This window comes from Camelus ferus, chromosome 3, assembly GCF_009834535.1.
Source record: "Camelus ferus isolate YT-003-E chromosome 3, BCGSAC_Cfer_1.0, whole genome shotgun sequence".
Taxonomy (NCBI): domain Eukaryota; kingdom Metazoa; phylum Chordata; class Mammalia; order Artiodactyla; family Camelidae; genus Camelus; species Camelus ferus.
Window position 1 is genome coordinate 98,771,903 of NC_045698.1, and position 25,577 is coordinate 98,797,479.

Consider the following 25,577-nt stretch of genomic DNA (forward strand, 5'->3'; position numbering starts at 1 on the left):
AAGTTTGTTTTATATATAGGAATATATACATGTGTGTATAGAAAATATATATAAACATATGTTTGTGTGTACATATATGTATATATAAATTACAACTTACAAAAATTGAGGCTTCTAAACTTTAGTATTAATTTAGTAAAAGTAAAATACGTCAGCATTTTAAAGATTTTTAGGATTGCATGTAAAACTAGGCTTTTGAAGATTTCTTTACTTTAAACCTCTTTTCTGAGCCCTCTGTTTGGATTGGTACCCTCCAAAGCTTTAATACTTCTTACATTTCAAAACATGAACATTTTTAAAGGGTAGATCATAGTGGTAGGTAAGACTGGGCCCTAAATGTTGTTTGTGTGTCAGTGATCACTCAGAGCTCATACCAGTGCAGACATGGAATCTAAAGCCTAAAATGGCCATTCCCCACCCCAATTCAAATTTGAAATAAAGTGCCATTTTAAATTGTTCACGGTGGTTTTTGCGAAGTGCAGATGAATATGTTTCATTAGAATTCTGATTAGCTGTTTTGATTATACAGCCATGTGAAATGAGCTGTGTTCTCATGGTGAGAGTTTGAGAATGTTGGTTTTATAAACAGAAGTTACATGTGCACAAATTCTAAGCAAGCTGATCAATTCAATTTAAAACAATCCCACCTGGATTTCATGTTTTCTGTATTCCTTGTTATAGCATTTAAATAAAGCTAACCCCTGAGTTGTCATCAGATGAAAGTGGAAAACACAATAAATCATTTGCTAATAATAAAAGGCCATATCCCAGGGATTGTGCTGTGTTCCTTCCTATTTTGCATACATAATGGATAGGAGTTAACTTCACAGCTTCTGTAATGTTTGGGTGCACATTCATTTGAGGGGATGACTATATTATTGACACTTTGCAAATTTAAAAACTAAAAAATTTACCCTGAATGAAAAAACCCTTACTCTTGCTCAAAACATTCACTAATTATGAAAAACAAAAAGTTTTAAACAAATGGAACAAAATTAGAACAAATGTCACTATATTCAGTAAATTTATGTAAATAAATAAACTTACGATAAGCTCAGTTCCTCCAATTCTGAAGTCACTGCTTAGTTCAGTATAACATAGGTACGTAGATAAGGAAGTAAATAATTCTACTGGAATATCCCTTTCTGACTTTGTATTGGAGAATAGATAAATATTTCCCTAATAAATTTTAAGAATGAACTTACGTATGATACTGGGTATGACATAAGTCAGTTAATTTTGAGATATGGAGTAGGGGGTACAGTAAATAATCTCCTGGCTACATCATAGGGACAGTTTTTTGGAATGAATACTTCTTGAGGTACTCAGAAGAGTAAAAATTATTTTTGTAAAGAGTGTTCAGATTATCAGGAGGAGATGTTTGAGGATTGGTACAAAATTACACAACTTTATGAAATAATTTTCAACAACATTAATGTTCTCTAATATATGTGATAGGAAACAGTGTTAATTATGTGGAAACGTTGGGGGTAAACATAGGAATCATTGAAAGATTTCTAATTGTTCATATATCATAGCTAATAAACAGAAGTGATTTGTGAAGTTAGTAGACAATAAACTCTCTGAGGGCAAGACCTGTGCCTTATTGCTATATGGCCAGTGAAAAGGCCAGGACTTAGCAGGAGGCAAAAGTTCAATGTATGTTTGTAAAATGGTGAGATGACCAATATCTGTAGGTTTATATACAAACCCAACATGATATTTCTAACAACTTGAAAACAAGAGAAAGATACCTTAAAGAAGTATTTCCAATTTAAGATATTAAATGTATAAACATAAAAGCATGGCCTGTTCAGTTAAACACAGTTACAATTGTTGTAGCTGGTTAAACTGAAGCAGCAGGGGCTGCAGTTTCCTAGTGCGGACTCTGGGCGCCGCTGTTGGCCAAAGTGGAGAGCTCGGTGCTGGCCTCCTCGCGCAGCCGCAGCGCACTTTCCCCAGCTCAGACTCGCTAACATTGAGCCATTCCACCGCTTCCTCCTCTGGAAAGGAAGAAACCCTGCCTGACCCCCACGCCAGAAATAAAGCTGTTCGGAGCTCCGGACGACTGCAACACAGAGATTATCTGTAACCCGGCGTCTCCAGGCCGGTGAGCAAACTGAGGGGAGCAAGAGGGATGGGGAGCGGCGCTGGGGAGAGAAGCTGGGCTGAGAGGCGGCCAGTGCTGTTTCCCTTCCTACTGTCTTTGTTCTGCCTGGCGCTCTCTGAGCAGATCCGCTACAGGATTCCCGAGGAGATGCCCGAGGGGTCGGTGGTGGGGAACCTCGCCAAGGACCTGAGACTCAGTGTCCATGAGTTACCGACTCGGAAATTGCGCGTCAGTTCGGAGAAGCCTTACTTCACTGTGAGCGCAGAGAGCGGGGAGTTACTTGTGAGCAGCAGGCTAGACCGGGAGCAGATCTGCGGGAAGAAGCCAGCTTGTGCTCTGGAATTTGAGGCTGTCGCTGAAAATCCATTGAACTTTTATCACGTGAATGTGGAGATTGAGGATGTTAATGACCACACGCCAAAATTCACGCAAAATTCCTTCGAGCTACAAATAAGTGAGTCTACGCCGCCAGGCGCTCGATTTATATTAGAAGTCGCGGAAGATGCAGATATTGGCTTAAACTCTCTGCAGACTTATAAACTTTCTCTTAGCCCTAGTTTCTCGTTGGTAAATAAGGAGAAACAAGATGGTAGTAAATACCCGGAACTGGCATTGGAGAAACCCTTAGACCGGGAACAACAGAGTTATCACCGTTTAGTCCTGACTGCCTCAGACGGTGGAGATCCACCCTTAAGCGGCACCACTGAGCTGCAGATCCAGGTCACTGATGCCAACGATAACCCCCCTGTATTCAGCCAGGACGTATACCGAGTCAGCCTTGGAGAAAACGTGCCCCCAGGCACCACCGTGCTGCAGGTGTCAGCCACCGACCAAGATGAGGGCATCAACTCGGAAATCACTTATTCCTTCTATCGGACCGGGCAAGTCTTCGGTCTGAATTCAAAGACCGGGGAAATTACAACTCTAAACTCACTGGATTTCGAAGAAATCAAGCAGTATTCTATCGTGGTAGAAGGGAGGGATGGTGGAGGACTGGTTGCACAATGTACAGTTGAAATTAGCATTCAAGATGAAAATGACAACAGACCAGATGTTACATTTCATTCTCTAGTCGAAATGATTCTGGAAAACGCATTGCCAGGAACACTAATTGCGTTGATCAAAGTACATGACCGAGATTCCGGGGAGAACGGGGAGGTTAATTGTCGATTAGAGGGTGAAGTCCCTTTTCAGATAATCTCTTCGTCCAAAAATTCATATAAACTGGTAACCGATGGAACCCTGGACAGAGAGCAGACCCCGGAGTACAATGTCACCATCACAGCCACCGACAGGGGCAAATCGCCCCTCTTTACAAGCAGAACTGTCACCTTGCATATTACTGACGTCAACGACAACCCTCCGGTTTTCCACCAGGCCTCCTACGTGGTCCATGTAGCAGAGAACAACCCTCCTGGAGCCTCCATCGCCCAAGTCAGCGCCTCTGACCCTGACCTGGGGCCCAACGGCCACGTCTCCTACTCCATCGTGGCCAGCGACCTGGAGCCGCGCGCGCTGTCGTCCTACGTGTCCGTGAGCGCGCAGAGCGGCGTGCTGTTCGCGCAGCGCGCCTTCGACCACGAGCAGCTGCGCACCTTCGAGCTGACGCTGCAGGCCCGCGACCACGGCTCGCCCGCGCTCAGCGCCAACGTGAGCCTGCGCGTGCTGGTGGGCGACCGCAACGACAACGCGCCGCGGGTGCTGTACCCGGCGCTGGGGCCCGACGGCTCTGCGCTCTTCGACACGGTGCCGCGCGCCGCGCAGCCCGGCTACCTGGTCACCAAGGTGGTGGCGGTGGACGCCGACTCTGGGCACAACGCCTGGCTGTCCTACCACGTGCTGCAGGCCAGCGAGCCCGGGCTCTTCAGCCTGGGGCTGCGCACGGGCGAGGTGCGCACGGCGCGGGCCTTGGGCGACAGGGACGCGGCCCGCCAGCGCCTGCTGGTCGCAGTGCGCGATGGGGGACAGCCGCCCCTCTCGGCCACCGCCACGCTGCTCCTGGTGTTCGCGGACAGCCTGCAGGAGGCGCTGCCTGACCTCAGTGACCGCCCAGAGCCCTCTGACCCCCAAGGTGAGCTGCAATTCTACCTGGTGGTGGCCTTGGCCTTGATCTCCGTGCTCTTCCTCCTCGCAGTGACTCTGGCAATCGCCCTGCACCTTCGTCGCTCCTCCAGCTCTGCTTCCTGGGGCTGCTTTCATCCTGGTCTCTGTGTCAAGTCTGGACCTGTGGTTCCCCCCAACTACAGTGAAGGAACTTTACCTTATTCCTACAATCTGTGCGTTGCCCACACTGGAAAGACCGAGTTTAATTTTCTGAAATGCAAAGAGCAGTTGAGTTCAGGACAAGACATCCTTTGTGGTGATTCACCTGGGGCCTTATTTCCATTGTGTAATTCCAGTGAGTCGACTTCCCATCCTGAAACTCTAGTGGCGGTGAGTTCCATTTAAGTGTCTATTCCTTTTCATCATCTACAGAATTTTCCTTGTTCATATGAAAAAATATTAAATGTTCAAGTCTATTGAGTTGTCTTAGGGATATTATAGCTCATCAGAAAGCGGTATTTCCAATATTCAAGGGGAATGATGAATTGAGAATAGGTATGTAACATACAATAGAGTTATCTTACCCAATTCAGATTTAAGTATTGTACCAATTTCCTATCTCTTTTTTCTAATTTAATGAAATTTACCCAGTGATTGTCTCATTCATTATTTAACATATTTAAATATTTATTATATATAACTAAACCTAAAATTTAAAGTAGGCAATCATTTACTTCATTCTTCAAAGTAAATAAACTGCTACTAGGTATCTTCCTTCACTGATACCACTGGTACAGTTTCTATCCCTTTCTTATATTTATTCCTCATGTCTAGTTCCTTAAATCTACCTATTTGTGAGTCTTTGACTCCCTTAAAATTTTAAGAAAAAATCCTGTGTCTGTGGTGTGTGTGACAGAGGGAGACAGAGAGATTCAGTGATCTCATCAAAAAATCCAAGTCATCATCTAAGTTCCTTCTTGTTTTCTTGAACGCAAATCCTCTTCTTTTTTTATAGTTACTAGCAGGAGATACTTGATTTAAAAAAAAAAAGGAAATGCTATTGCCTCCATAACTTGCTCTCATTCTTGACCTATATTTCTTGAAGAAGAGGGGAAAGTCACTGCATTGTCTTATTATTTGGAGCCCTAAACATTTCCTCCTATATATATGAGGAAAGGAGAATTCTGAATTTTCCATTTTTAAGGCAAAAGCTATTAATTTCATGTACATACAAAGATGCCATTATGTAAGTATCAGTCTTTTGCTTGGCTTCTCTTAGGAACTGCTTCAGTAAATAGTTCCTTTACAAAGTGCTGAAAGAAATTTCTTATTGTGGTACTTTTTACTTTTTAGTGGTAATAATTTGCTATATATCTTGTGTTCTTTTCCCCAAATTATTACATAAGTTTAAGTGACTCATATAATAAGAAGTTTAAGATTACTCTAAAATTTCATACTTTCTTGATGGAAGAATTGAAATGGAAACTTTCTGTTCAGTATATGTTCATCTGAATCTTTCAAATGCCATGGCCTGTGTATGCACTTTGAATTCACATAAAAAACTAAATATAAAAAAACTGAATAGTATAAAAGTGTAACAGTGACAAGTAAGTAAATTAAGAAACACAATCTGTTTAAAACTTAGCAATATTAGGTAAGAAAGTATATTACTATTACCTAAATTTGTGTAAACAAAATCTTAAGGAAATCTTACTCCAGAACTTATACTATGGAATAAATTAACCTTATAAAATAGCTTCAAAGTGAATAATCTATTCATATATTCATTCAATATAGTTATGTAATATACATATATAAGCATATATATAAAATTAAGAAAAATATGAATGTATTTCCAAGGAGGATTGCATGTTCTAATTACTTTGGAGAATAGATAATAACGTATAGAAAATATTTGAGACATTATAAAAACGAAATTAGAATAATTTGCATATCTAGAGAGAGAGCAAAATTCTAGCAAGAATGAGAATAAGTTAGTTTGATTTTAAGAAAGTGATGATTTAATAATACACTTAATAGAAATTTCATTCCACTTCATTTCCAACTAAAATACCCATGCCCACAAATGGTAATTGCTTTTGAAATATGAATGCACGACAAAATTGGAGAAATCTAAAACCGTAATTGGAGGAGAGTAGTATTTTCTTTTTCAATCATGTATAACAAAAGTATTGCACATCTCAGTGGGTGTAGTAACGGCTTAGGACTCTGAGCGTCGCTGTTCACCAACTCTAAGGAAAGCTCAATCAGCTCTCCTTCCGGATATCAGGGTCTGCAACTACACAAAGCTGCTCCGATCCCACACATCAACTACGGGGCTGCAATGTAACTCGCCTTTTAACGTGGAGCATATGGATTTCTCCTAAAGAAAGAAGATCACCATAATTTGCAGTAGGGAAGAAGAACCTAAGGAGTTAGCGTTCACAGAAAGTATTCTTGGGGGAAAAAAAAAAAACACAACAAAAACCTTAGTGAAGCAACAATGGCCGCTGCAACGAATCGCCTGTACCACAGGGGACTGGTCCTGCTGTGCCTTTTCCTGGGGAGGCTGTGGGAGACCGGCGCTAACCAGATCCGCTACTCGGTACCTGAAGAGACAGAAAAAGGCTCTATCGTGGGGAATATTTCCAAGGATCTGGGGCTGGAGCTCCGCGAGCTGGAGGAGCGCGGAGTCCGCATCGTCTCCAGAGGTAGGACGCAGCTCTTTGCTTTGAATGCGCGAAGCGGCAGCTTGGTCACCGCGGGCAGGATAGACCGGGAGGAGCTCTGCGCTCAGAGCGCGCGGTGTTTGGTGAATTTTAAAGTCCTGATTGAAGACAGAGTGCAGCTTTACGGAATAGAAATAGAAGTAATTGATATCAATGATAATAACCCGAAATTCCAGGTTGAAAATCTAGAAGTAAAAGTTAACGAAATCGCTGCTCCTGGAACACGTTATCCACTTCCAGAGGCTGTTGACCCAGATGTGGGCTTGAATTCCCTACAGAACTACCAGCTCAGCTCCAATCACCACTTCTCCCTGGACGTGCAAACTGGAGACGACGGAACTATAAACCCAGAACTGGTGCTGGAGCGCGCCCTGGACCGCGAGGAGGAGGCTGCTCACCACCTGGTCCTAATCGCCTCTGACGGCGGCAAACCGCCTCGCTCCAGCACAGTGCACATCCAAGTGACAGTGTTGGATACAAACGACAATGCCCCGGTTTTTGCTCAGCCGATCTACCGAGTGAAAGTCCCAGAGAACGTGCCACCGGGCACCCTGCTGCTTACTGTAAGTGCTAGCGACCCAGATGAGGGAACCAATGGAGAAGTGGCTTATAAATTCTGGAAAATTAGTGAAAAACAATCTCCATTATTCCAGCTTAATGAGGATACTGGTGAAATATCAACAGCAAAGAGTTTAGATTATGAAGAATGTGCATTTTATGAAATGGAAATACAGGCTGAAGATGGTGGAGGGTTGAAGGGGCGGGCCAAAGTGTGCATTTCAGTGGATGATGTCAATGACAATAGGCCCGAAGTTATCATTACATCTCTGTTTAGCCCAGTGAGGGAAGATACTCCTCAAGGAACAGTAATCGTTCTTTTCAATGCTCATGACCGAGACTCCGGGAAGAATGGCCAAGTTGTCTGTTCCATCGAGGAGATTCTACCTTTTCAATTAGAAAAGTCAGTAGAAGATTATTATAGATTGTTGACAGTCCAAAATCTCGATCGAGAAAAAACCTCTGAATATAATATCACAGTGACCGCCACAGACAAAGGAATGCCACCTCTGTCCACAGAAATTCACATCACCCTGCACGTGGTTGACATCAATGACAATCCACCCTCCTTCTCTCAAACCTCCTACTCAGTCTACCTCCCGGAGAACAACCTTAGAGGCACCTCCATCTTCTCAGTAACAGCCCATGACCCCGACAGTAACGAGAATGCCCGAGTTATTTACTCCTTAGAGGAAGACACTATCCAAGGGGCACCTCTCTCCTCTTATGTCTCCATCAACTCAGACACTGGCGCGCTATATGCATTGCGCTCCTTCGACTATGAGCAGTTTCGTGATCTTCAAATGCAGGTGAGGGCAAGCGATAGCGGAGACCCGCCACTTAGCAGCAACGTGTCATTGAGCTTGTTTGTGCTGGACCAGAACGATAACGTGCCAGAAATCTTGTACCCTGCCCTCCCTACGGATGGCTCCACGGGGGTGGAGCTGGCACCCTGCTCTGCACAGCCCGGCTACCTGGTGACTAAGGTGGTGGCGGTGGACAGAGACTCAGGACAGAACGCCTGGCTGTCCTACCGCCTGCTCAAGGCCAGCGAGCCAGGGCTCTTCGCGGTGGGGCTGCACACGGGCGAGGTGCGCACAGCGCGGGCCCTGCTGGACAGAGATGCGCTCAAGCAGAGCCTGGTGGTGGCGGTGCAGGACCATGGGCAGCCCCCTCTCTCTGCCACTGTCACGCTCACGGTGGCTGTAGCTGACAGCATCCCAGACGTCCTGGCCGACCTGGGCAGTCTCGAGGTCCCCGCACACCCAGAGGCTTCGGACCTCACGTTGTATCTGGTGGTGGCGGTGGCTGCGGTCTCCTGCATCTTCCTGGCCTTTGTCATCGTGCTGCTGGCTCTCAGGCTGAGGCGCTGGCACATGTCGCGTCTGCTTCAGGCTTCAGGAAGCGGACTGGTGGGCGTACCCGCCTCTCAGTTTGTGGGCGTGGACGGGGTGCGGGCTTTCCTGCAGACCTATTCCCACGAGGTGTCGCTCACCGCGGACTCGCGGAAGAGTCACGTGATCTTCCCGCAGCCCAACTATGCGGACACGCTCATCAGCCAGGAGAGCTGTGAGAAAAGCGAGCCTTTGTGCATTTCAGATGATTCCAGATTTCCTATAGAGGACACCCCTTTGGTTCCAGTGAGTTCAATTTTTCTTTTACTTTCTATTACAATTGATTTTCTAAGTGTTTACACTTAAGGTAGGATAAACTGATATTAACATATTTCTCACCAAACATTTAAATGCTCACTCGGCATATTTTTTGCTGCAACATCTATAGGAGGCATTTATTGGTTTCATCGTTGATATAATTTTCGCTTTCTCATAATATTTAACCTAGAGTCAGTGGAAACCTTCCTCTTGGGCTTGCTCTCATTATCAGGCATTGGGCATGGGTCTTTGGTGAGATTGCTTGAGTGGTTACTACCAACTCTTAGGGCTGGTTTCCACTCCTGAAATTTATTATCATTGTTATCTCCAGTGGCCACATTATGAAATTCTTACTCTAAAAACATTTCTACAGTCACTGCTATTTTTGTAAGGGGAAATTAATAAGAAATCAAACTCACTCTTCTTGGAGAAACAACAGAAAGCCCAGATTCACTGTTTCTCTTCTGTTTCTATGACAAAACAACACCCCTTAGAGGTGATGCATTTCATGTATGTAGAGGTTGTTTGCATTTAAAGATCATTTCTGAGGACAATTCAAACTTCAGTTATTATCCATTTCCAAATCCTAGTAAAGCATGTTTTACTCCTTTAATGGTGAAATTTTATACATCATTTGTTCTCATCCTCAAAGATTTTGATTCCTAATACTGTAGTGTCAGATTGTTAATAGTTTGAAATTCTCCTATAGTTTATGTTTTCTTAAGAAGGGTTTCTGAGACTGGACCCTGTGAGAAGACACAACATGGGGAATAAAAAATATTCCTCAAATATCTGTTATTTATGGTTCAATTCTCTAATTTTTAAGGCTAGAAATACATTTGGATATGGGAGATGATTTAGGAAAGTATTCTGAGGAACTACTAGGGAGGTTCTAAGAATATTTTACTGGCTTTTAGACATAAGGAAAAGAATATTATATAATGTGACTTTAAATATAATATCACTTCAAGTAATAAATGGCATTGTAGGAGACTTTGAATACGAGCTTTGAAATAGACTCAAAACTCTATTCTAAACATGCTGAAAATAAGGGCCAACATGTGGAAATCCATTTTGACATACAGAGATTAAAATTATTTAAAATACTCTTTATTCCTAAGTTAATAGGAAACAAATTTTTCTTTCTAATGGAGGTACTGGGGATTGAATCCAGGACCTCATGCATGCTAATAATGCACTCTACCACTGAGCTACCCCTTCCAAAGGTCATTTGTTAACATGCAATAGGAAAAATATTTAAAGTTTCTGTCCTGAGGAGTAACCTTTAGTATTTGGTGTTCATAAATATTAAAGTATGTGTTAATTTTGAAAAAAATGTAATAACAGAGATATTGAAGAAGGTTTGTATGTCATGGTAGGTAACTACTATTCTATGCCATAAAAATGTCACTTGCCTTTAAAAACAGAACACAAGACTCATTGGATGGACAACTGGTCAGAGTGGAAAATGCTGAATTCTAGTTTTCTTATGAGGCAGGATTTTTGCACTGGTAACAAATTATATAACAGGCTTAAAGATAAAATTCTTCTCCATCTTAATGTCTTTAAAGAAGAGTAAATTAAAATATCTTGGATTTGCTTCAAAATGATGAGGGAATAAAACATATAGTAAACACAGATGACCATATGTTGATCATCATTGCAGTTGGATGATGGATATATGAAGGTTCAAATATAATGCTCCCTACTTTTGTATCAGTTTGAAATTTTCCGTAACAAATTTCTTGAAAAACTAAGTAGACATACATCCGCCGTATACCATGGTAAAACTAAAATTTGGGTTTATTGCATAACTATATGTATATATACACACACACAAAATTCTAGAGATAAATTGGATTCACTACGGAAATGTCGGACTGCGGTTCCGCATGACGCCTCTGGGCGCCGCTGTCGGCCAGTGCAGAACAAGCGCGGACGCCTGGGATTCCTCAGCCTCCAATCTGGGATTTCCTGCGCAGCCAACAACACAGGGAGAAGGAAACCCGCTTACACACTGGGGTTCCTGGCCGCGCAGGCTCTGCCCAGCACACACGGATTCGCAGCTCCGCCTGTCCTGGGCCGAATACTCTTCCAGTGACGGCGTGGATTTCAGTTTCTTTGGCTTTCCAGAAAGACTGGGACGCAGCGAGAACTGGAGCGCACAATGGGAGGAAGCTGCACGCAGAAACGCCCAGCCCGCCGGCGGCAGGTACTGTTCCCCTTCCTGCTGCCTTTGTTCTACCCCGCGCTGTGCGAGCCGATCCGCTACTCGATTCCCGAGGAGCTGGCCAAGGGCTCGGTGGTGGGAAACCTCGCCAAGGATCTAGGGCTCAGTGTCGTGGATGTGGCGGCTCGAAAGCTGCGAGTTAGCGCGGAGAAGCTGCTTTTCAGCGTAGACGCGGAGAGCGGGGACTTACTTGTGAAAGACCGATTAGACCGTGAGCAGATATGCAAAGAGAGAAGAAGCTGTGAATTGCAGTTGGAGGCTGTAGTGGAAAATCCTTTAAATATTTTTCATATCATTGTGGTTATTGAGGATATTAATGACCATGCTCCTCAATTCGATAAAAAGGAAATACATTTAGAAATTTTTGAATCTGTGTCCGTAGGTACACGAATATCCCTTGACCCGGCGACTGACCCCGATATAAATATGAACTCAGTTAAAGATTATCAGATAAATCCTAATCCTTATTTCTCATTAATGGTTAGAGTTAATTCCGATGGTGGCAAATACCCAGAGTTATCTTTGGAGAAACCCCTAGACCGGGAAGAGCAGCGGTCACATCGCTTGATATTGACTGCCTTGGATGGAGGGGACCCACCACGAAGTGCCACCGCTCAAATAGAAATCTTTGTCAAGGACACCAATGATAATCTCCCGGTGTTCAGCAAAGACGAATATAGAATCAGTGTTAGTGAAAATCTACCCCCCGGGTCCTCGGTGTTGCTGGTGACAGCCACTGACAAGGATGAGGGGGTAAATGCCGAAATAAGCTACTATTTCAGGAGCACTGCTCAGAGTACAAGACACATATTCTCACTAGATGAGAAAACAGGTATGATTAAAAATAACCAATCATTGGATTTTGAGGATATAGAAAGATACACCATGGAGGTGGAAGCAAAGGACGGAGGTGGTCTCTTTACCCAAAGTAAAGTAATCATAGATATCCTAGATGAAAATGACAACAGTCCAGAAGTAATCATCACTTCCCTCTCTGATGAGATTTTGGAGGATTCCCTTCCAGGAATGGTGGTTGCCCTCTTCAAAACACGGGACAGGGATTCCGGAGAAAATGGAGAAGTCACCTGTCATATAGGAAGAGATGTTCCTTTCAAGATTTATTCTTCTTCCAATAATTACTACAAGCTGGTGACAGATGGGGCCCTAGACCGAGAGCAGACTGCGGAATACAATGTCACCATCACAGCCACTGACAAGGGCAAACCTTCCCTCTCCTCCAGTGCTACCATTACCCTGCACATCAGCGACGTCAACGACAACGCTCCGGCTTTCCACCAGGCCTCCTATGTCGTCCACGTGGCAGAAAACAACCCTCCTGGAGCCTCCATCGCCCAAGTCAGCGCCTCTGACCCTGACCTGGGGCCCAACGGCCACGTCTCCTACTCCATCGTGGCCAGCGACCTGGAGCCGCGCGCGCTGTCGTCCTACGTGTCCGTGAGCGCGCAGAGCGGCGTGCTGTTCGCGCAGCGCGCCTTCGACCACGAGCAGCTGCGCGCCTTCGAGCTGACGCTGCAGGCCCGCGACCACGGCTCGCCCGCGCTCAGCGCCAACGTGAGCCTGCGCGTGCTGGTGGGCGACCGCAACGACAACGCGCCGCGGGTGCTGTACCCGGCGCTGGGGCCCGACGGCTCTGCGCTCTTCGACACGGTGCCGCGCGCCGCGCAGCCCGGCTACCTGGTCACCAAGGTGGTGGCGGTGGACGCCGACTCTGGGCACAACGCCTGGCTGTCCTACCACGTGCTGCAGGCCAGCGAGCCCTGGCTCTTCAGCCTGGGGCTGCGCACGGGCGAGGTGCGCACGGCGCGGGCCTTGGGCGACAGGGACGCGGCCCGCCAGCGCCTGCTGGTCGCAGTGCGCGATGGGGGACAGCCGCCCCTCTCGGCCACCGCCACGCTGCACCTGGTGTTCGCGGACAGCCTGCAGGAGGCGCTGCCTGACCTCAGTGACCGCCCAGAGCCCTCTGACCCCCAAGATGAGCTGCAGTTTTACCTGGTGGTGGCCTTGGCCTTGATCTCGGTACTCTTCCTCCTCGCTGTGATTCTGGCCGTCGCCTTGCGCCTACGCCGCCCTTCCAGCCCCGCTTCCTGGGGCTGCTTTCATCCTGGTCTCTGTGTCAAGTCTGGACCTGTGGTTCCCCCCAACTACAGTGAAGGAACTTTACCTTATTCCTACAATCTGTGCGTTGCCCACACTGGAAAGACCGAGTTTAATTTTCTAAAATGTAGTGAGCCTTTGCAAACCACTCAAGACATCCTTTGTGGTGATTCTCCTGGGGCCTTAATTCCATTTCAGAGTGGGAGTGATTTGACTTCACATCCTGAGACCCTAACACCGGTGAGTTTTATTTTTGTGTCTTCTGTAATATTCTACTAGTTTTTCATATTTCAGACATACTACTTCACTTTCATGTTCAGAATCTTATTTAGAAAATCCATAACTAGTCACCATTTTGTCTTCTCAATGTTCACTTTTTGCAGATTATATTTTTCAAGGCTTACTTGGTTCGTAAGTTGCTCTATAATTTATAAAGAATGTCACTAAACTGGAGATACCTTGTCAAGCTTAAATTAGGAAAACAGAGGCCATAGGCTTGGCTTCTTACCAAATAAATAAAAATAAATAACTAATAAATACATACATACATAAATACATAATTAATACCCTATTCAAATCTGCTCTAAGTTGGATTTTCCATATCCTATTTACATGTGTAAGTTTATTAATATCCAGATACTCATTAAATATCAAAGTAGATGCTCATTCCAAAGAACATCTATTGCAAATAATCTAGGATGTGTGTTTGGGTATCTTTATTTATTTTAACAATTTTTAAACTGTAAGCATTTGAAGGGGGCTGGTGAGAGTTTCATGAAACCCTAAAGTTGCAAGCAAAGTTACAGATGTATGCGTTTTTCTTGGGAAAGGAGTCAAAAATTTGATTCCATTGCCGAATTTTCTATGGTCCCCAAAACTTAATACTGTCTAGAGGAATTTTTCTCTTAAATTGTTAGTCCTTCTAGCCTCTTATATCTACTTTTCTTTGTGGTCAAATTGTACTCTTCCCTAATCTTTTTTTCTCTGCATTGCAAGACAAGGAATTTATAAGAAAGCAAATGAAATGCTATTTTCTGGGTGCAATCTCTGTCTGATATAAAATCTTTGAAGACAACAGATAAAATCTTTGAAGAGTTCTATACTTGGGGGGAAAGTGACGTAAACATTTCTGAACATCCTGTTTTCTGTGTATGAAAGAAGTGAACCTCTAAACTCCTCACCTTTGAGGAGCGAAACTACTGCTGGGTTGATGGGAATATACAACTCTAGATGTGTGGGCCACTTTGAGCTTCCATACAAAATGCAAAGAAGAGATTACTTATACTGGTGTCAAGGCCCTGGTAAAAATAGGTCACTTGTCATAAATACTTATTTTTCAAAAGCCTGCATCAATATTTCTAACTTCAGTTTTTAAAAAATTGTAGCACTTGTATATATTCTCTTCCCACTGCAATACAATCCCTTTAATTTGTGATTACTAGCTTAACTCATTTTAATAGGTCAAATTAACTTATAATATGTGCCTGTAATAAAACATTTTAAAAAATTCATTGAAGCTCAATAAAACCATTTTAGAAAAATATTTTGAAAACCTTTTACACAATCTTAATGTTAAACAAATTCAATTAATTAGTTGGTTGCTCATATCAAAAGTTTAAAAGAGTCTAAGTGAATTATAAGGGGTATATCTCATATAGTTTCCATATGAATGTCTACTAAACACAGCTTGACCATTTAAATCAGAATTTCAAATAAAATTGTAAGGCTTTTCTGAATATAGCGGTAAGCATTACTAACCTGGATCTATTTCTATTGGGAAAATGAGTGTTGCAAATATATATTTAATCAACTATTATCATTTAATGCTTTGTAGTCCTTTCATTCCATTTTATTTCAGCAAGTAAGAAACCCACAGATAGTAGTTGGTTTAAGGCTATCAGTTGAGAAACCAACGAAATAATGTAAAATAAATTTAAATATACAACAAAATAGAGTAGCGTTTGCTTTCTGTTGCATACATAGTGGGTGCAGTAACTTCTGAGGACTCTGAGCGCCGCTGTTCACCTACCAGGAGAGAACCGCAGCCAGCGCTCAATCCGGATTCTCAGGGCTTCAAATACAAAAAGCTCCACGATTCCTACAAACCGGCTCCAGGACTGCAGCGAAATTCACTCCAGAATTTAAGGTGTGCAGGTTGCAGAGACTCCCTGCAGCCAGGGAAAGAAAAAGGAACCGGCCAAAACAACAGTGTGTGCTCAGTGAGGACTCAGCGAGAATCCCGTCACCAGAAAACAATGGCCGCTCTAAGGAATCGCTCCGACCGCTGCGCGCTGATCCTGCTCTGCCTTTTCCTCCGTATGCCGTGGGAAGCCAAAGCTCGGCAGATCCGCTACTCTGTTCCCGAGGAGCTAGAGAAAGGCTCTTTTGTGGGCAACATCTCCAAAGACCTGGGGCTGGAGCCCCGGGAGCTGGCAGAGCGCGGAGTCCGCATCGTCTCCAGAGGTAGGACACAGCTCTTTGCTTTGAATGCGCGAAGCGGCAGCTTGGTCACCGCGGGCAGGGTAGACCGGGAGGAACTCTGCGCGCAGAATCTGCAGTGTCTGGTGAGTTTTAACATTCTTGTGGAAGATAGGGTGAAACTTTTCGGAGTAGAAATAGAAGTTACTGATATCAACGATAATGCACCAAAATTCCGAGCAGAAAACGTAGATGTAAAAATTAATGAAAACGTTGCTCCAGGAATGCGTTTTCCTCTTCCGGAAGCTGTTGATCTGGATGTGGGCGTGAACTCCCTACAGAACTACCAGCTCAGCTCCAATAAGCACTTCTCCCTAGCAGTTCAAAGCCGTGCCAGTGGCGTTAAGTACCCGGAGCTGGTGCTGGAGCGCGCCCTGGATCGGGAGGAAGAGGCAATGCACCATCTGGTCCTCACTGCCGTCGATGGGGGTGACCCTCTTCGATCTGGCACTGTCCTCATTAGTGTGACTGTCTTCGATGCAAACGACAATGCACCAGTTTTCAGTTTGCCCGAATACCGAGTGAATGTTCCAGAGAACTTGCCTGTGGGCGCGCAGCTGCTGACAGTCACCGCCACTGACAGGGATGAAGGTGCCAATGGAGAAGTGACATATTCATTTCGAAAATTACCTGACACACAATTGTTGAAATTCCAACTAAACAAAAATACTGGGGAAATAAAGCTATCAGAAAATCTAGACTATGAAGAAACAGGTTTCTATGAAATAGAAATACAAGCGGAAGATGGAGGAGCATATCTTGCAACTGCAAAAGTGTTGATTACAGTAGAAGATGTAAATGACAACAGTCCGGAGGTGACCATCACATCTCTGTTTAGTCCGCTGAGGGAAGATTCACCTTTGGGGACTGTTATAGCCCTTTTAAATGTGCATGATCTGGACTCTGGGCAGAATGGACAGGTCACTTGCTCCATACCAGGGAATTTACCATTTAAGTTAGAAAAGTCCATTGACAGTTATTATAGATTGGTGACACACAAAGCCCTTGACAGGGAACAGGTATCCTCTTACAATATCACGGTAACAGCCACAGATGGAGGAACTCCACCCCTATCAACAGAAACTCACTTCACCTTGCAAGTGGCAGATATCAATGACAATCCACCCACCTTTTCTCACATCTCCTACTTTACCTATATGCCAGAGAACAACCCCAGAGGTGCCTCCATCTTCTCAGTGACTGCACTGGACCCAGACAGCAAAGAAAATGCTCAGGTTATTTACTCCCTGGCTGAAGACACTATCCAGGGGGCACCTCTATCCTCCTATGTCTCCATCAATTCCGATACAGGAGTCCTGTATGCACTGCGATCCTTTGACTATGAGCAGTTTCGTGATCTGCAGATACAGGTGACAGCCACTGACAGCGGGGACCCTCCACTCAGCAGCAGTGTGTCACTGAGCATATTCGTGCTGGACCAGAATGACAACACACCTGAGATTCTGTATCCCACCTTCCCCACTGACGGTTCCACGGGGGTGGAGCTGGCACCCCGCTCCGCAGAGCCTGGCTACCTGGTGACCAAGGTGGTGGCGGTGGACAGAGACTCAGGACAGAACGCCTGGCTGTCCTACCGCCTGCTCAAGGCCAGCGAGCCAGGGCTCTTCGCGGTGGGGCTGCACACGGGCGAGGTGCGCACAGCGCGGGCCCTGCTGGACAGAGATGCGCTCAAGCAGAGCCTGGTGGTGGCGGTGCAGGACCATGGGCAGCCCCCTCTCTCTGCCACCGTCACGCTCACGGTGGCTGTAGCTGACAGCATCCCAGATGTCTTGGCCGACTTGGGAAGCTTGGAGGTCCCGCAAGACTCTGATGCTTCAGGCCTCACGTTGTATCTGGTGATGGCAGTGGCCGCGGTCTCCTGCCTCTTCCTGGCCTTTGTCATTGTGCTGCTGGCGCTCAGGCTGAGGCGCTGGCACACGTCGCATCTGCTTCAGGCTTCAGGATATGATTTAGCGCGTGTGGCCACATCTCAGTTTGTGGGCGTGGACGGGGTGCGGGCTTTCCTGCAGACCTATTCCCACGAGGTGTCGCTCACCGCGGACTCGCGGAAGAGTCACGTGATCTTCCCTCAGCCCAACTATGCGGACACGCTCATCAGCCAGGAGAGCTGTGAAAAAAAGGATCCTCTGTCTTTGTTAGATGATTCCAGGCTTCCTATAGAAGATACCCCTTTGGTGCCAGTGAGTTCTATTTTTACTGCTTTTCTCTCCTTTAAAAATTAAAATCGGTTTTACATTTCAGTTTGCAGCATGATGATGGAAACTTAATCATAATTTTTTCACTTTTCCCTCCATTTCAAGGGCATTTGCTGCTTGCTAAAACATTGAAATGTAGAACTTGATGGTTGTTAAAGGTGATATGGTTTTACTTTCTGGTAAATATTCCAAACCTAGTCCGAATGAAGGCCTATTGTCATAGCCTGTTATGAGTAGCTTCATAGAATCTTGCATTTTATCATTTTGTTGAGTATAATATTGACACTTCCTAAGAGAGGATTGCCACAGAAGTGTCTTGTCAATTCGTGTGCTCTCCTGTTGGCTACATGCTGAAACCCTAGCCCCTTAGATCACCCTGGCTCTTATTTTGAAGGCAGGCCTGGTGAGAATGGGTAAATGTCAGAAACAAATGCATTCGCCTCACTGGAAATACTACCCATTTTCATTACTGTTCTATAGAGGATTTACTGATCTATACGTGTCCTTAAATTTTTCCAAGTGTAATTATACTTGGTAACACTGCAGCATCCGTTTTGCCCATGATTCTAATTTCCTTCTGTATGTGGAAGACATTCCATTTTAATTTTACTTTCCTTGCTCAATAGGGATTCCAGAGAGCCTATAGAAAGTTAAGTTAAGCAAATTCGAGGTTCTGCTTTCTCTGTACTTTTTGTTAAATTCTCCAATCTCTAATGCTGATATATATAAAACTGGGGGAGATAGACTTGTACATGTTCCAAGTACAGGAGCAAGACGTGTGTCAAAGGCATTTCAGTGACTCTGCCTGAAACTCTGAAAACTGAAATTTTTGAAATTTAGAGTCAAAACAAACTTAAAGCCAAGAAAGTAATGTTATTTTTGCATGAGATCTGAATACAAGCAGAGAAGTACACAGAATTCTAAATCGGTTGTTAATGGAGTTACTGATGAGCCCATTTAGTTTAGTGAAGATACTGATGTATTGATCTCTACTTTTATTACTAATATGGTAGCATAAAGTCAAAGAGTGTCCTAATGTGTTTCAAAATATTTATGAAACCATGGCTTTTTTTCACATCATTCAATATTTGTTCAAGAATAGGTCTATGGAAGGTGAGCAGAGTTACTATCTTTTGGGTCATAGTTATTAACTTTTAAATCCTTGAAACTGTCATTTTAATTGTCTGTTCATGAAAGTCAAAATTATTATGCACCTATTTCAAATAATTATATTATTTAGAAGAATTCAGGTTTTAAAAAACCCTACTTTCTTGCATGGTTGCTATTGCAAGCAAATTTTTAAAATATAATTATCTAAAAGCAATATAGGACACTTTGGATGACTGTCATGAACATCACAATAGTTGCGTTCTAGTTCCTAAATATGGGACAGGGTGGGTTAGTAATTTCTAGCCAAATATAAGCCTGGATGGAAGACCGAAAAAGAAAGAAAGAAAGAGAAAGAAAAAGTATTTAACTTCAGTACTTCCCTTTGTGGATAATTACTCTTAAAAGGAACAACAGTGATTGCCTCTGGGTGGAAGAACTGAATAGCAGTGGGACATGTAATAGGAGACCTACTTTGCACTCTACGTTATTTCGTGCCTTTTTGATTTTGAAAGAAATACTTCTACCTAGTCAAAAATCTATGTAAGATATTAGCATATAAAAACATAATAGTTTTTTATGTGAAAAATATGCTTCGTGCTGAAAATGGAATCACCAAGGAATACGATTCAAATATTTCCGCTGCTGTCATCTTCCCTTTAAAGGAAAAGATTTCTTGAAATACAAAAACTAAGCTGCGGTTCCACTTGGAGCCTCTGGGCGCCGCTGTCGGCCAGTGCAGAGCAAGCGCTGATGCCCGGGATTCCTCAGCCTCCAATCTGGGATTTCCTGCGCAGCCAACAACACAGGGAGAAGGAAACCCGCTTACACACTGGGGTTCCTGGCCGCGCTGGCTCTGCCCAGCACACACGGATTCCCAGCCCAGAGACTAGGGGTTCCCCCTGTCCTGGGCCGAATGCTCTATCAGTGCGCTAGTGTGCACTTTCTCCAACTAGAAAGACTGGGACGCAGCGAGAACTAGAGCGCACGATGGGAGGAAGCTGCGCGCAGAAACGCCCAGCCCGCCGGCGGCAGGTACTGTTCCCCTTCCTGCTGCCTTTGTTCTACCCCGCGCTGTGCGAGCCGATCCGCTACTCGATTCCCGAGGAGCTGGCCAAGGGCTCGGTGGTGGGAAACCTCGCCAAGGATCTAGGGCTCAGTGTCGTGGATGTGGCGGCTCGAAAGCTGCGAGTTAGCGCGGAGAAGCTGCTTTTCAGCGTAGACGCGGAGAGCGGGGACTTACTTGTGAAAGACCGATTAGACCGTGAGCAGATATGCAAAGAGAGAAGAAGCTGTGAATTGCAGTTGGAGGCTGTAGTGGAAAATCCTTTAAATATTTTTCATATCATTGTGGTTATTGAGGATATTAATGACCATGCTCCTCAATTCCATAAAGATGAAATAAACTTAGAAATCAGTGAATCTGTCAGCCCAGGAATGGGAACAATTCTTGAGTCTGCAAAAGATCCCGATATTAGTATGAATTCACTGAGCAAATACCAACTAAGTCCTAACGAGTATTTCTCGTTAGTGGTAAAAGACAATCCTGACGGTGGCAAATATCCAGAACTGGTATTAAAGAAGACCCTGGACCGAGAAACTCAGAGCACTCACCACTTGGTGTTGACAGCCTTAGACAGCGGGGATCCGCCTCGAAGTGGGACCGCTCAGATCCGAATCCGGGTGGTGGATGCCAACGATAACCACCCCGTGTTCAGCCAAGACTTGTACAAGGTCAGTCTTCGAGAAGACGTGCCCCCAGGCACCTTTGTGCTGAGGGTGAGTGCTACTGACCAAGATGAAGGCAACAACGCAGTTATCACCTACTCATTCCTTGGTGTGGCTGAAACAGCCCAGCATGTGTTCTCTCTGGATTCTGCTACAGGAAACATTATAACTAGTCAGCCCCTGGATTTTGAAGATGTCGAAAGATATACTATAGATGTAGAAGCAAAGGACCGAGGATCCCTCTCTACACAGTGTAAAGTAATTATAGAAGTGTTAGACGAAAATGACAACAGGCCAGAAATAATCATCACTTCCCTCTCTGATGAGATTTTGGAGGATTCCCTTCCAGGAATGGTGGTTGCCCTCTTCAAAACACGGGACCGGGATTCCGGAGAAAATGGAGAAGTCACCTGTCATATAGGAAGAGATGTTCCTTTCAAGATTTATTCTTCTTCCAATAATTACTACAAGCTGGTGACAGATGGGGCCCTAGACCGAGAGCAGACTGCGGAATACAATGTCACCATCACAGCCACTGACAAGGGCAAACCTTCCCTCTCCTCCAGTGCTACCATTACCCTGCACATCAGCGACGTCAACGACAACGCTCCGGCTTTCCACCAGGCCTCCTATGTCGTCCACGTGGCAGAAAACAACCCTCCTGGAGCCTCCATCGCCCAAGTCAGCGCCTCTGACCCTGACCTGGGGCCCAACGGCCACGTCTCCTACTCCATCGTGGCCAGCGACCTGGAGCCGCGCGCGCTGTCGTCCTACGTGTCCGTGAGCGCGCAGAGCGGCGTGCTGTTCGCGCAGCGCGCCTTCGACCACGAGCAGCTGCGCGCCTTCGAGCTGACGCTGCAGGCCCGCGACCACGGCTCGCCCGCGCTCAGCGCCAACGTGAGCCTGCGCGTGCTGGTGGGCGACCGCAACGACAACGCGCCGCGGGTGCTGTACCCGGCGCTGGGGCCCGACGGCTCTGCGCTCTTCGACACGGTGCCGCGCGCCGCGCAGCCCGGCTACCTGGTCACCAAGGTGGTGGCGGTGGACGCCGACTCTGGGCACAACGCCTGGCTGTCCTACCACGTGCTGCAGGCCAGCGAGCCCGGGCTCTTCAGCCTGGGGCTGCGCACGGGCGAGGTGCGCACGGCGCGGGCCTTGGGCGACAGGGACGCGGCCCGCCAGCGCCTGCTGGTCGCAGTGCGCGATGGGGGACAGCCGCCCCTCTCGGCCACCGCCACGCTGCTCCTGGTGTTCGCGGACAGCCTGCAGGAGGCTCTGCCTGACCTCAGTGACCGCCCAGAGCCCTCTGACCCCCAGGCTGAGCTTCAGTTTTACTTGGTGGTGGCCTTGGCCTTGATCTCGGTACTCTTCCTCCTCGCGGTGATTCTGGCAATCGCTCTGCGCCTGCGACGCTCTTCCAGCCCCAGCGCCGGGGCCTGCTTTGGATCTGTTCTCTGCTCCAAGTCTGGTTCCGAGATTCCTCCCAACTACAGTGAGGGAACGTTGCCCTATGCCTATGATTTATGTGTGCCTGGGAGTGAAACTAATCCGGAATTTAATTTTCTTGCATCTGTTGAACATTATCCAGCCACACAAGATATTCTCATCAAAGATAGCTCTTCAGTGCTATTGGCTAGCATTTTGACTCCTAGTGTTGAAGACGATAAGAATAGTTTTAAACAGGTAAGTATTTAAAATAATGTTTATATATTACAATATGCCAACATATTCTAATATAGTACTGTTATTTCCAGATTCTAGGTTTCATCTCTTGTTAAAGTTCTTAAAATAAATCTAGCTCAAACCTGTAGCTATTACTGTTAAAACTAAAGTTTACAATGCTGCAATCTTTCTACTATTCAAATGCATTTAAGGTAAAATATATAGAGAACTCTCAGGTCAATTTTTCATGAAATAGAATATATTTTAATTAAGGATATGGAATACAGTTATATTTTTATACTGTGGTATTTTAAATGACAATTCTAATGCCATGCAAATTTTCTCAAAATTTTGCCCTTATTTTACTTAATAAACATTGGTAAGAATTATAATCATAATCCTAATTGATGATTTTTTTGGAACCATGCTAGTTCCACAACCACAAATGCTGTTCCCTTCAGTCAGTAAAAATCGTTAGGAATCATATGTAACCTGCAAGTGTTCAGTTCCAGTAGTGTTTGGAAACTCAAAAAAGAATTTAGCAAGCTCTTTAAATAATTACCCTTTTCATAAGTGCTCTTGGTATACTTTTTAAATCACATTATATAATTCTTTATTGTCTGCAATTTTAAGCTTTACCAATGCTTGTGATTCTCGAAGAGGTGAGTGTAGTAACTTCGGAAACAGGTATATTAGTTGGGTTTTTCTTTCTTGTTGCAATAATAAGATTGGGCTCTAGGCGCCGCTGTTCACCAATTAGGGAATGGGAAGCAGAGCGCTACAGATTCCCTCCCTCCCCTACCTCTACAACGTAAAGCCGAGTGAGGTTGGATTCTCACAGACCCTGATGCTGGAAACTTAAAAGTACTTCTCTTCACTAATATATTTCGGATGCAGTCGGCCAGAGACCTTGTGGATACGTGCTGATTCAGAACCAAAAGGCTCAAGAAACCGTGGAATATAGGCTCAGCCACTGCCATGGCGAATCTGCAGCTGCGCCTGGACCGCAGAGGGCTGGTCGTACTGTGTATCTTCCTGGGGACGCTGCGGGAGTCTGAGGCCGGGCAGATCCGATACTTGGTGCCGGAAGAGACAGACAAAGGCTTCTTCGTGGGCAATATTTCCAAGGACCTGGGGCTGGAGCCTTGGGAGCTGGCGGAGCGCGGAGTCCGCATCGTCTCCAGAGGAAAGACGCAGCTTTTCGCTCTGAATCCGCGAAGTGGCAGCTTGATCACGGCGAGTAGGATAGACCGGGAGGAGCTCTGTGAGGCGGTTTCCTCCTGTTTTTTAAACATAGAGGTACTTGTGGAAGATACCCTGAAGATTTACGGAGTGGAGGTGGAAATAATGGATATTAATGATAACGCCCCCAGCTTCCGGGAGGAAGAAGTAGAGATAAAAGTCAGTGAGCATGCAACTCCGGGATCGCGATTTCCTCTTCCTAACGCTAGAGATCCAGATGTGGGAATGAATTCCCTCCAGCGCTACCAGCTCAGTCCTAATAGTTACTTTTCCTTGCAAGTGCGAGGCGTAACAGATGGGGCCAAGAATCCTGAGCTAGTGCTGGAGGGGAGCCTGGACAGGGAGAAAGAGGCTGCTCACCACCTACTCCTCACAGCCTTAGATGGAGGAGATCCCATCCGCCAGGGCACTGTTCCCATTCGTGTGGTGGTTCTCGATGTAAATGACAATGTCCCAAAGTTTACTCAGCCTGTCTATAGAGTGAGTGTTCCTGAGAACCTCAGCGCTGGATCTCGGGTTCTCATGGTAAATGCAACTGATCCAGATGAAGGAATCAACGGGGAAGTGGTATATTCATTCCGGAATATGGAAAGCAAAGCTACTGAAATATTCCAGTTGGATTCTCGATCTGGAGAAGTCTTAATACAAGGTCTTCTGGATTTTGAGAAATATAGATTCTATGAGATGGAAATTCAAGGCCAAGATGGTGGAGGTCTCTTCACCACTGCTAAGATGCTGGTCACAGTTGTGGATGTGAATGATAATACTCCGGAAATAACTATCACATCTTCTACTAATTCAGTGCTAGAAAACTCTCCTCCAGGTACAGTGGTTGCTCTTCTAAATGTGCAAGATCAAGACTCTGGAGAAAATGGTCAAGTCTCCTGTTTTATTCCTAACAATCTGCCTTTTAAATTAGAAAAGACTTATGGAAATTATTACAAGTTGGTAACAAACAGAGCATTGGATAGGGAGCAGGTTCAGAGCTACAATATAACTTTGACAGCAACAGATCAGGGAAGTCCGCCCTTGTCTACAGAAACTCACATTTCACTGAATGTAGCAGATGACAACGATAATCCACCCACTTTTGCTCACTCCTCTTATTCTGCCTACATTCCTGAAAACAACCCCAGAGGAGCTTCTTTCTTCTCAGTGACTGCACTTGACCAGGACAGCACAGAGAATGCCCAGGTCACTTATTCTCTGGCAGAGGATACCCTCCAGGGAGCACCGCTATCCTCCTTTGTCTCCATAAACTCAGACACCGGCATTCTGTATGCGCTGCACTCCTTTGACTATGAACAGTTTCATGAACTGCAGTTGTGGGTGACGGCATGTGACAGTGGGGACCCACCGCTCAGCAGCAATGTGTCACTGAGCATATTTATACTAGACCAGAACGACAACATACCTGAGATCCTGTACCCTGCTGTCCCCACAGATGGCTCCACAGGCGTGGAGTTAGCACCCCGCTCCGCAGAGCCTGGCTACCTGGTGACCAAGGTGGTGGCGGTGGACAGAGACTCAGGACAGAACGCCTGGCTGTCCTACCGCCTGCTCAAGGCCAGCGAGCCAGGGCTCTTCGCGGTGGGGCTGCACACGGGCGAGGTGCGCACAGCGCGGGCCCTGCTGGACAGAGATGCGCTCAAGCAGAGCCTGGTGGTGGCGGTGCAGGACCATGGGCAGCCCCCTCTCTCTGCCACC

General features: G+C 45.5%; 1 protein-coding gene across 20 annotated transcripts in view; it reads left to right on the forward strand.

Moving 5' to 3' along the window:
* Window positions 1-25,577, forward strand: part of LOC102508199 (protocadherin gamma-C4) — a 175,705-nt gene that overhangs the window by 68,164 nt on the left and 81,964 nt on the right. The window contains exons 1-2 of one of the 20 annotated variants that reach the window (XM_032476973.1): window positions 19,403-22,649; window positions 23,526-23,702. The exons of 11 other annotated variants lie outside the window; for them this stretch is intronic. In XM_032476973.1, the coding sequence (XP_032332864.1) occupies window positions 20,229-22,649; window positions 23,526-23,555 (2,451 nt within the window). In that variant the 5' untranslated portion in view covers window positions 19,403-20,228 and the 3' untranslated portion in view covers window positions 23,556-23,702. Of the gene's footprint in view, window positions 1-1,868; window positions 4,544-6,085; window positions 9,081-10,926; window positions 13,678-15,420; window positions 18,117-19,402; window positions 22,650-23,525; window positions 23,703-25,577 lie in introns of those variants that run through there. 8 more of the 20 variants (XM_032476966.1, XM_032476974.1, XM_032476968.1 and 5 more) reach the window with 8 other exon arrangements.